This window comes from Oryctolagus cuniculus, chromosome 9 (genome assembly GCF_051225735.1).
Source record: "Oryctolagus cuniculus isolate XC-2025 breed Fujian yellow rabbit chromosome 9, ASM5122573v1, whole genome shotgun sequence".
NCBI classification, from domain to species: domain Eukaryota; kingdom Metazoa; phylum Chordata; class Mammalia; order Lagomorpha; family Leporidae; genus Oryctolagus; species Oryctolagus cuniculus.
The window spans coordinates 61,014,465-61,027,124 of record NC_142875.1 but is presented as its reverse complement, the minus strand read 5'-3'; the positions used below and the strand labels follow the sequence as shown (position 1 = coordinate 61,027,124).

General features: G+C 40.4%; 1 protein-coding gene across 2 annotated transcripts in view; it reads left to right on the top strand.

Annotated features, from left to right (window-relative positions):
* VWA8 (von Willebrand factor A domain containing 8) overlaps nt 1–12,660 on the top strand; it is a 407,445-nt gene that overhangs the window by 174,773 nt on the left and 220,012 nt on the right. For both annotated transcript variants that reach the window (XM_008260014.5, XM_051850641.3), the window contains one exon: nt 8,118–8,224. In XM_008260014.5, the coding sequence (XP_008258236.3) occupies nt 8,118–8,224 (107 nt within the window). The remainder of the gene's footprint in view (nt 1–8,117; nt 8,225–12,660) is intronic.

Here is a 12,660-nt window from a genome sequence, read left to right as displayed (position 1 = left end):
CAAGTATTTAGCATAATTCTTTGAATAACTTGTAGTTATGAAAACCAACAAAATTGATTTCCTTATTCCTTTAAATAGAAGAGTATTAGACATCCAAATGAAAATTAAAAAAAAAAAAAAAGCCTCAATTCCTTATTTGTCAGACTTAAGAACTGAAGAAACTATAAACAGAGAGATAGCTTCATTATCTAGTCAATATTTCTTCTTAGGCAGGACTTGGCTGTAGATATGAGATCATAGAAATGAATAGACAATGCTAAGCAATGTTAAGAGCTGTGGAGCCTAAGAAAAAAATTAAATATTCAACAATTTATGGAGAAATTAAATTAAAAGTTTGTTTTGGTATAGACATTTTTGAAATCCATGAATTTTTTTTTATACTATATACTTTCCATGAAATTTTTAAAGCCATTCATATTAAAACAAAATAATCAGGCCCAACACATTTGACAGATTGTAAGATATACTGTGGAAGTTAAATCAACTTTCAATTTCCCTTATTAAAAAAAATCAAGTAATGAGTATTTATCTAACAAATAAATGAGTAATCAAATTTTGGAGAACAAATAAAAAGAAATCTAAATGATCTGAGAATATTGAAAGCTGGCAAAGTTTAATTTGTTACTAATACAGTTGCCAGCCTACCTGGAGACTGTATGTACATTTTAAATAAATATTAGAAAGATTTAAGGAATAAGTTTCTACCAGGTGATTTGTCATTATTTCCCTTGGTTATATACTAAAAACAATAGTGGGGGAAAAAAGTGATTCTACATTTTTTCCTACTATTTGGAGTAGAAAACTTAATGGATTTCTCCTCAAACAGAAATATTTTCAAAAATCTATAAAGCTAAAAGCTATAGAAAAATAGTAGAAAATATGGACAAATAAACTATGGTAGATATTATCTCCTGTCAACTCCCAACCAACCTAGAAATTCTGAATATAATATAATATAATAAATAAATAGATGTTTATTCTTATTCAAACTTGAAAAGCAGAGACTATCTGAAATAAAGTTAAAATAGGATTTCATGGGATCTATCAATTCCATTTCTGAGAATTGAAAATATGTCCTTAAAAAATTTGAACATGAATATTCATGAAAATACTATTCATAACAACTAAAGCAAGGAAGCAACACAAAAGTCCATCACCTGCTGAATAGATAAATATAATGTGGTTTATCCGTATAGTAGAATATTATTCAACAGTAAAAAGAAATGAGGTACTGATATATATTGCAATGTGGATGAACCTAGAAATTATGATGCTGAGTGAAAAAAGCCATAGAAAAAAGATTACATATTGTATAATTCTGTTTAGGTGAGCTATTGAGAATAGGGAAAATCCATAAAAATAGAAAGTAGCTTGGTGGTTGCCTGGGTCTTAGAAAATGGAGAATGACTGCTACAGGGTAAGAAAAATGTTCTAAAATTGTCTGAGATAATGGTTGCACAACTCTGTGATTGTACTTAAATACCATTGAATTATATATTCTAATAAATGAAATGCAAAATTTGAGGATTATGTATCAGTACAACTGATGTTTAGAAGAAGAAAAGAAGGAAGGTAGCAAAGCCAGAATAAGGAGCTGATATCATGCATTCCCAAGGGACTTTCAAATCGGAATGGGGCTCTGTGGGCCAGTGCTGGATTTTAGTGTCTGCTAAAGGACAAGAGATATGGCCACAGGCATATTTGAAGTAGAAAGGCTTCAGCTGATCTCTGCATAAAGAATTATCTTCATGTGTTTTCTGAGCTTATAGACTACAGAAATTCTGCCCACCAGCTCAGAGAAAGGATAAGAAAACTCCACATCAGTCTGGAACTTGGGATGGTGGTGGTGGTGGTGGGGGGGGCTCAGAAAAACAAAATCAGTCACCTGTGTCAAAGTCAAACAAAAATGCAAAGATGAATGTCCATGAAAAAAGGTTGTATTGTGGGGGAAAATGGTGGATTAGTGAACGGTGTGCTTCACAGGGCTAGGGAGAAACCCTGAGGAGAATAGGGTAGGAGGTACACTCTCAGCAGAGAATTGGAGAGAAAACCTCCCAGGAAGCCCCATGGAAGGCGGGGAAACAGTGTGAACCTGCATGGTGAGAGCTGATGGGCATCCAGAGAGCACGGAAAGCCGGAGCTGGCAGCGTTTTTGAGGTGGCGGAGGATGGACTACACCAATCCGTGGGGATAGAGCCAGAGAGAGAGAGTGGCATGGGACCAGACTGGAGCCCGGGGCAGACAGTTGCTGGCGGTCACCTGTGGTCCCAGTGGAAGTGGAGGAGGATGTTCGATTCAAAACCAGTCTCTCCAAAACAGAACCCATGACCTGGCTGAGAGAGGGCAGGTGCCATTTAAAAACAGAACAACAAGGCCGGCACCGCGGCTCAATAGGCTAATCCTCTGCCTTGCGGCGGCGCCGGCACAACCGGGTTCTAGTCCCGGTCGGGGCACCGGATTCTGTCCCAGTTGCCCCTCTTCCAGGCCAGCTCTCTGCTGTGGCCAGGGAGTGCAGTGGAGGATGGCCCAAGTACTTGGGCCCTGCACCCCATGGGAGACCAGGAGAAGCACCTGGCTCCTGCCATCGGATCAGCGCGGTGCACCAGCCGCAGCGCGACAGCCGCAGCGTGCCGGCCGCGGCGGCCATTGTAGGGTGAACCAATGGCAAAGGAAGACCTTTCTCTCTTTCTCTCTCTCTCACTGTCCACTCTGCCTGTCAAAAAAAACAAAACAAAACAAAACAAAACAAACAGAACAACAAGAACGGAAGGCTGCAGGTACACACATAATAGCTCGCTGAGACGGGGCACCTAAATGTAGTGATGGCAGCAGCAGCAGGCAGGCATTCGGCCAGTGACTCTAGTGTGTGTGTGATCCAGAGCTTCAAGCGGAAGGAATGGCCCCTAGCCCCCACTGACTCAGAGCGTGGCTGGAAGGTGGCCAAACAGCTACGAGGGTCAGGGGGCTCTCAAAACAGCAGCGCCATCTGGACCCTGCAACTGTGGGAGCCTTGTGTGCTGAGACCTTGCGGCCTCAGTGGCTACATGAGAAGGTATAGGGCATAGCTGGGTATTGAGTTCTACCACTCCCAATCTGGGTGTTACCCAAAAACTCACACCACCCTATAGCATTGACCAGAGCCCCCTGGCCACACCCACCACACACCTCCTGATATTCACTGAAAGGGCAGACATTCCATGAAGCCACAGAAGCATAGCCCCAAAGATAAAAGCCAACAGAAGAAAAATTTAAAATGAACACTACAAGTGCCAAAAAATAAGAGCCAAAATTCAAGAAACAAGAATAAGGAAGTCACCGTGACACCTCCCAGAGGAACACAATAGCATTTCAGTGTTGGAATGTGAGGATGAAGAGACCAAGGAAATGCCAGAAAGGGAATTTAGAAAATTAATCACAGGATTACGCAAAAAAGAGATCAGAAGCAAACCCATGAGCTAAAGAAAACCATCCATGATATGAATGAAAATTTTTCCCAGGAAATTTAGAATTTAAAGAAAAACCAAAACGGAATTTTAGAAATGAACAATTCAACGAACTAAATAAAAAATGTGGTGGGAAGCCTTAACAGCAGACTTAATGAGGCAGAATAAAGAATATCCGAACTAGAAGAGAAATCTTTGGAAATTTTATAGTCAGACAAAGAAAAACAAGAAGAAAATAGAAAACTTAAAAACAGTGTTGGAGATCTATGGGGTACTGTCAAATGACCAAACATGTAAGTCTTCGAAGTTCTTGAAGGAGTGGAAAGAGAGAAGGGAATACAAAGCCTATTTAGTGAAATGATTATAGAAAACTTCCCCAATTTGGAAAAAGAAAGGGATGCTCAAGTAGAGGAAGCACATAGAACTCTTAGCAGACATGATCAGAATGGATCTTCACAACACATTGTAGTCAAACTTTCCATAGTAAAACATAAAGAAAAGATTTATAAAATGTGCATGATAGAAATGTCAGATCAATTTCAGTGGATCTTCAATTAGACTCACAGCTGGCTTCTCATCGGAAACCATACAAGCTAGAAGGGAATGGCAAGAATAGTCCAAGTTTTAAAAGAAAAAAATCTTCAACCTAGAATACTATGCCCTGCAAATATTGTAGTTACAAAAATTTGTGGACACTTACAAAAGGTGCCTAAGGAGGTGCTACACACAGAAACACAGAAAGATAACCATTGGGAAAGAATGAGAAGGCAGAAAAAACACCAGTAGAATTATAAAAGAAATCCAAAATAAACAATAGGAATATTTATGGGAAAATGGCAGGAGCAAGTCATTACTTATCAATACTTACCTTGAATGTAAATGGCCTCAATTCTCCAGTTAAAAGATACAGGCTGGGGCTGGGGCTGTGGCTCACTTGGTTAATCCTCCACCTGCAGCGCCGGCATCCCATATGGGTGCCAGGTTCTAGTCCCGGTTGCTCTTCTTCCAGTCCAGCTCTCTGCTGTGGCCCTAGAGGGCAGTGGAGGATGGCCCAAGTGGTTGGGCCCCTGCACCTGCGTGGGAGACCAGGAGGAAGCACCTGGCTCCTGGCTTCGGATTGGCACAGTACCGGCCGTGTTGGCCATTTGGGGGGGTGAGCCAATGGAAGGAAGACCTTTCTCTCTGTCTCTCTCTCTCACTGTCTGACTCTACCTGTCAAATAAAAAAATAAAAAAGATACAGGCTGACTGAATGGTTTAAAAAAGTAGACCCATCTATTTGCTGCTTTCAGGAAACATATCTCACCAACATAGATACACACAGACTGAAAATGAAAGGATGGAAAAAGATAGTCCATGCTAACAGAAACAAAAGAGCTGGTATTGCCATCCTAATATCAGACAAAATAGACTTGAACATAAGAACTGTTAAAAGAGATAAAGAAGGACACTATGTAAAGATTAAGGGAGGCCGGCGCCACAGCTCACTAGGCTAATCCTCCACCTGCAGCGCCGGCACACCAAGTTCTAGTCCTGGTTGGGGCGCCGGATTCTGTCCCAGTTGCCCCTCTTCCAGGCAGCTCTCTGCTGTGGCCCGGGAGTGCAGTGGAGGATGGCCCAAGTGCTTAGGCCCTGCACTCACATGGGAGACCAGGAGAAGCACCTGGCTCCTGGCTTTGGATCAGCGTGGTGCGGCGGCTGCCGCATGCCGGCCACAGCGGCCATTGGAGGGTGAACCAACGGTAAAGGATCTCTCTGTCTCTCTCTCTCACTATCCACTCTGCCTGTCAAAAAAAAAACAAAAAAAAAAAACAAAAAAAAAAAAAAACAAAAACCAAAACCATTAAGGGATTAATCCACCAGGAAAATATTTCTATAATAAATGTATATACATCCAATTACAGCGTGCCTGGCTACTTTAAAAATGTTAATAGACATAAATGGAGCTATATACTCCAATAAAATAGTAATGGGTGACTTTAATACACCACTTTCAGCAAAGGACAGATCAACCAGACAGAAAATTAGCAAGGAAACAACAGAGTTAAATGACACTGTAGTCCAAATGGACCTAACGGTTATCTACAGAACCTTTTACCCCAAAGTAGCAGAATGCACATTCTTATCAGTGCATGCAACTTTCTCTAGGATAGACCATATGCTAGGCCACAAAGCAAGTCTCAGCAAATTCAAAAAAATCAAAATCATTCCATGTATCTTCTCTGACCACAATGGAATAAAGCTAGAAATCAACAACTCAAGAATCTCCAGAACATATGTAAACACGTGGACGCTGAATGAACAGGTCATAGAAGAAATCAAAATAGAAATCAAAAAATTTCTGGAAATAAGATGACAGTATATCTTATCAAAACCTATGGGATACAGCAAAAGCAATGTTTTGAGGGAAGATTATTAACAGTCAGGGGTATGCTGAACAAGTCACCGTTTCTCATAGTGTCCATTTCACTTCAACAGGTTTCCTTTTTGGTGTTCAGTCAGTTGTCACTGATCAGGGAGAACATATGATATTTGTCCCTTTGGGGCTGGCTTATTTCACTCAGCATGATATGTTCCAGATTCCTCCATTTTGTTGCAAATGACCGGATTTCATTGGTTTTTACTGCACTATAGTATTCTAAAGAGTACATATCCCATAATTTCTTTATCCAGTCTACCGTTGATGGGCATTTAGGTTGGTTCCAGGTCTGGGAGATAAGGTGAGGGCTTGATCTTGAACAAGATGGTGATCTAAAAACTGTGGTGAAAGGTCAGAGATGAGCGACAGGTGAGTCTGACTTGATGCCGAGCTGATGAGCTAGTGGCCTAGAGCTATATAAATCCCCCAAACATAGTCTCGGACCAAAATGAAGTGATAGGTAAGAAGTAACACTAGATATATAGGTTGGAAAATTACAGGTATAGGAAACCTGACGGTTCCTTACTCACTCATCCATTTGCCTTTTTGCTTACATCAACTACTCCTTAAGAGTTTATCCTTAAGCCTGTGGGAACCATCATCAAAGAGAGCTGCATAAAACCTAAACTAGAAATGATATTTGCTTAGTATGTTAATTTGGAACATTACATCACATAGTAGTTAGTTTATAGTAGCAAAGTACCTAAGACCATGGGTTAAAAATAATTTCTGGGGGCCGGCACTGTGGCGTAATAGGCTAAGCCTCTGTCTGCAGCTCCAGCATCCCATATGGGTGCCTGTTCATGTCCTGGCTGCTCCTCTTCTGATCCAGCTCTCTGCTATGGCCTGGGAAAACAGTAGAAGATGGCCCAAGTCCTTGGGCCCCTGCACCCGCTTGTGAGACACAGAAAAAGCTCTTGGCTGCTGGCTTTGGATCAGCCCAGCTCTGGCAGTTGCAGCCATTTGGGGAGTGAACCACCGGATGAAAGATCTTTCTCTCTGTATCTCTCTTTCTCCGTCTGTGACTCTACCTCTCAAATAAATAATTTTTAAAAATTTTTTAAAAATAATTTCTGTGAACGTACTTGGGATCATCAATTATTGTTATTTATTATAGTTATTTATGTTAGAAAGTACAGGAAACCTCATTAATCTACCTTCTTAGAGTGTTGTTTTTAATCTATCTTATAAAAACTTGACAAGCCAGTTAAGTGGTAAGATTTATGAGGTATACAAATCCACTTAAAGGAAATTATGGGGCCGGTGCCATGGTGCAGTAGGTTAATCCTCCGCCTGCTGCGAGGGCACCTATATGGGATGCTGGTTCTAGTTCCAGCTGCTCTTCTTCCCATCCAGCTCTGTGCTATGACCTGAACAATCAGTAGAAGATGGCCCATATGCTTGGGACCCTGCACCCACGAGGGAGACTGGGAAGAGACTCCTGTCTCCTGGCTTCGGATTGGCGCAATTCTGGCCGTTGCGGCCATTTGGGGAGTGAACCAACAGAAGGAAGACCTTTCTGTCTCTCTCGTCATCTCACAGTCTGTAACTCTACCTCTGAAATAAATAAATAAAATCTTTTAAAAAAAGAAAGTAAATTATTTTGTCTTGTTCTGCATAATATTGTGTGTAAGGGGCTGGCACTGTGGTAAAGCAGGTTAAGGACCTGGCCTGAAGCCCCGGCATCCCATTTGGGTGCCGGTTTGATACCTGGCTGCTCCTCTTCCAATCCAGCTTTCTGCTATGGCCTGGAAAGCACTAGAAGATGGCCCAAGTCTTTGGGCCCCTGCACCCATGTGGGAGACCCAGAAGAAGCTCCTGGCTCCTGGCTTTGGATCACACAGCTCTGGCCATTGCAGCCAATTGAGGAGTGAACCAGTGGATGGAAGAGTTCCCTCTCTCTCTCTCTGCCTCTCTTTCTCTCTCTGTATAACTCTGACTTTCAAATAAATAAATAAATCTTTAAAAAAATATTTTATGTAAGTGGATACTGCTGATTGCAAATGGGCTTTACTTAGTTTATGAAGTGAAATTTTGTAAATATAATTTGTACATACGTTAAGTTTGAATTTATTCTAAAATGTATAATTTGGATTTTACAGATTCATATTAATCTTTCTTAATTAGCTGTAATTAGTAATATTGTGTGTGTGTGTGTGTGTGAGAGAGAGAGAGAGAGAGAGAGAGGAGAAATGATGTTTAAGAATCACAGAATACATTAACTGTATCATTCATTTCCTCTTCCTTCCCCACCAGGTTCTTACCAAACCTTGCTAGATCAGCATTAGAAAAAAATCTGGCAGATGCTTCAATAGAAATAAATGCTGATGATAATCCAGAACCAGAACTAGAGAACTACAAATGTAAGTATTTGTTTTGGTTCTTTGTAAAGTGAAATAATAATTTTCAAATATGTGATACTACTTATTATCTTTTTTTAAACAAAGAATGCTTTCCATCCATTTTGTTTTATGTATTGTGTGAAGAAATGAATATACTTTTATTTTTTAAGTTTGAAAACCATTTAGAAGGTAAATGCTAGAACATTTACTTTCTTTCAGTACATATTACAAACAGTTCCACCCAGCTGGGTCACAGTTGACATTACCAAAGTAAAGGCTCTGAGAATTCCTGTTTAAATCAACGTATTTTTTGACAAATGTATGTTTTCCAAATTTTATTTCATCATATCATCTAGATACTGTTTTCTTTGCAAAATATTTAACCTTGAGGCCCACCAGTGTCTCATCGATATGTTTGGGTAACTTTTCTAGGTTGATGCAGACTACAATAACACTTAGAAAACCATTCCATGCCTTCTTCCTCCCTCTGTTTGTACCTCTGTTTTCTTTTGTGTTCCTTTTCCCCCAGACAGCCAGAAGTATAACTTTGGGTTTGGGGAGATTTTGTTTTCTCTGTGAAAGTTCCCTCTTCTGTACAACAAAAATCTTGTAATTTTTAAATGTTAATTACTTGTTTTATCAAAACAGCCAATGTGTTACCAGTCTCTTGTTGTGGCTCTCTTTGTAATAGATATTTTTAATAACTGTAGTTACCCTGAGACAAGAATTTGATATTAAGAGAATAATAGGATTTTTTTTAGTAAAATTGTAAATTCAACATGTTAATTTAGGGCTAAATATAGATGGGCAGAGCCAACTAAACAGAGTGAATAACTCTGATACTTGTAAACTCATGATGTTGCTTGATTGAATCTATTAACAGCCAAAGAAAGATTGTATCACACAGACTGTAGATTGTTTCTTTGGATAATAGACCAGTGTTAGCAGTGCCCATCTAAGCCTCAGGTAGGTTACAAAGAACCTAAGTGAAGAGCTTTCTCAGTCGTCTTGCCCCATTAGTCTTCAAGGCTGTCTGTTTGGCAGAGAATTGTTTTGCTTTACTTTTCTGGTTCAAAGTCTGTGGTCATCAGACAACCCTCTTGTCCCGTCCCGCGGGACAGCAACTGGGGCCGAGCACCTAGAAGGAGAAATGAAAGGGACAGGAGACACAAAGATGGCAGCAAGACAGGTGCCGATCAAGCTGCGACTTTATTTTTCAACCACACACTTATATATCATCGAGGCAGGGTATCGGGCGGGGGAAGGAGGGGGGGCTTATCTTGTAGCTGCAATGCTAGTGCAAGTAGGGGAAAGGTTACAAGGCCTTAAGGCACAAGGTCACACAAGGTTGCGTTATCAGTACTATCAGGTCTGGCTTGTCCAGCCCTGTCTCTCAACTAAGAGGTCACATGCTGCGTGGTCCCCGACACCCTCTGATGAGGATTTGACTGCCATGCAGGTCGCTGCTGATTATTGCAACCAGTGCTGGTTGTAGGAGGATGACAGTTTTTATTGTGATATAATATTTTTTTTTTGACAGGCAGAGTTAGTGAGAGAGTGAGAGAGATAGAAAGAAAGGTCTTCCTTTTTCCGTTGGTTCATCACCTAAGTGGCCGCTACAGCCGGTGCGTTGCAGCCAGCGTGCTGCACCGATCTGAAGCCAGGAGCCAGGTGCTTCTCCTGGTCTCCCATGTGGGTGCAGGGCCCAAGGACTTGGGCCATCCTCCACTGCCTTCCCGGGCCACAGCAGAGAGCTGGACTGGAAGAGGAGCAACCGGGACAGAATCCGGCGCCCCAACCGGGACTAGAACCTGGTATGCCGGCACCACAGCCAGAGGATTAGCCAAGTGAGCTGCAGCACCGGCCATGTGATATAGTATTCTGAAACTCTGGTTTTCTATCAGAATATATACATATATAAAAATATTTTTTTATTCTTTTGAAAATTAAGTTTGCCCTTGGTTGTGATGACAATCTCAAATTTTGAGCCCATTAGACTGAGGACCTTGACAAATGCACCAAAGTATGCTGTCTTATGAGATTTTTTGGCAGAGTCAACTTTCTCCCAGGAAGGTACCAGCATCACCACTCTGTCAGTGTGTTTCCCTTTTTGAACTTAAAATTGTCAGTGTATCTGAGACAGCTCTTCCTTTTTTAGGGTCCTGAACCACCAGTATGACTACACATTTGATTGGACAATGTTAAAAGCAGAAAGCAGCACAACAGGCAGTATCTTCCAGTGGGCAGGTTGAGCAGGCCCAAACCCCCGTGGGCAAGCAAACCAACAGAACCTAGAGTGACATGAAATCCTGGCACAGAAGCAGCAGAGCAGATGATCGGGACAGCATTTGTTTCTCCCCAAATCTAGAAATTTTACTTCATCTGTATACTAGCCAGTGGTTGTGGACGACCATTTACTTGGTGTGAAGAACTTAATTTCATTACAGACTGGCTCTGGGCGGCACTGGTGATGCTGTATCCTGAGTTTTAGCTGCTGTAATTGTGGATATTAACTGAAGTGGTGAAACATGTGTGCAGGTTTCTATTGTATTTTTTCAAGTGGAAAGGTTAACTAAATGGTTGACACATACAAATTGGTGAAGAAATTGTTCATATGGCATTTTTTTTGTTAAGATCCTTTATTTTGAACTATACTGCTTTGAAATCTCATTTCAGAAGAACAGCATGAGCACTTTTCGGCTGCAGTTGTAATGATTGTAAATTCTCACAATTGTGCATTCTTAGGGTTTTTCCACCCCTGGGTTTTACAAGTTGTTCACTCAGGAGGATGGCCCATAAAGTAAAGCAAAACAATTCTCTGCCAAACAGACAGCCTTGAAGATTAAAGGAGCAAGACGACTGAGAAAGCTCTTCACTTGGGTTCTTTGTAACCTACCTGAAGCTTAGATGGGCACTGCTAACACTGGTCTATTATCCAGAGAAACAATCTACAGTCTGTGTGATACAATCTTTCTATTTATATCACAATAAAAACTTGGGCCCCTATAGCCGCATGGGAGACCAGAAAGAAGCACCTGGCTTCTGGCTTCGAATCGGCACAGTGCCGGCCGTGGCGGCCATTTGGGGAGTGAACCAATGGAAGGAAGACCTTTCTCTCTCTCTCTCTCTCTCTCTCTCTCTCTCACTCACTGTCTATAACTCTACCTGTCAAATAAATAACAAAAACAAACAAGTTGTTCACTTGAAACATTCTTCAAATTGTTAGCTTCTTGTTTGCAAGCAGATTGACAGGGTAGCAACCAAAGATTCTAGTGTTTGAACATATGAATGACTCTGCCTGCATACCTGTGCTAGAAATAACAGCATCTAAAGTGAAGACTTGAGAAAAACTTAATGACTACTAGATAATCCTTGAGCTCTGCGTTAGTTCTATAATGTTCTTGTTATTTAAAAACATATTTGTCACAGAAATTTACTTAACATCATATAGCTGAACATGTATATATGTTGCTTACATAAATGTAATAACATAAACACCTATACTATCTGAAATTATGTTTTCATTTTTAAGTGGGAGCATTTTTGTTTACAAGTTCATTAAAAACTAAAAACTGTTTCTATAAGGAAATGAGATTTTTTTTTAAACAACAGCAAAAATGCCTTACTGACTCACTATGAAATAAAAAATCTCTCCCCCAAAAATTTTGACAGTAAGCTTTGGATGAGTGGATTAAATTGAATCTACTGAATGAATATGCTTAGTAAACTAAACCATAGATGGTATCAGATGCTGCTTGAACCTAAAATCATGTTTGTTATCTCAACATACATGTCTCCGGTGGGTTTACTGCCAGGTTCCTGCTCTTCTCCTTAATGATTTTATGCTGGATCTCTATCAAAGGTGTTATATAAATAAATAGTAAATTCTCAGTGTGAGAGCTCATGGTTTTTCTTCACTTCGGAACTTGTAAATAAAAGGAAATTGCCAAGAATCTATTGAACTATTGAAGGGAGAGGTTCCTGGAAGGTCTGCTATGCTTTGGCGGATGTGCAGCCCTCAGCAGTGATTAAACAAGGTGCCCGTGTAATTACTTCAGCGCCATTTGTTCCTGGTGCTCCACAGAAGCAAATGTTGCTTCCCTCTTGTCTTTCAAAAATGATTTAGCACAAAATTATCATTCTGGAGGGGGAAAAATGCTATAATATTCTTACTTGAAGTAGGGGAAGAAAAGATAAATGAATTGTTTAAGGCATTGGAATTGTATTTCTGCTTGCTAGGGTATTTCCACAGGAAGGAACAGAATTTGGAGTCAAAGAATTGGATATAGTTCACATGGTAGGAAGAATGCCAAGTTAGACTAAGTTCTATTTCAACCTCTATCCGCTAGCCTTGTGATTTTTAAGAGAATTAATTAATTAATTAATTAATTTTAGTTTACTCTTAATTCTTGTGTCATTGTTAAGAGTGACAGGAAATTGTGTAAGGAAAAAACTTA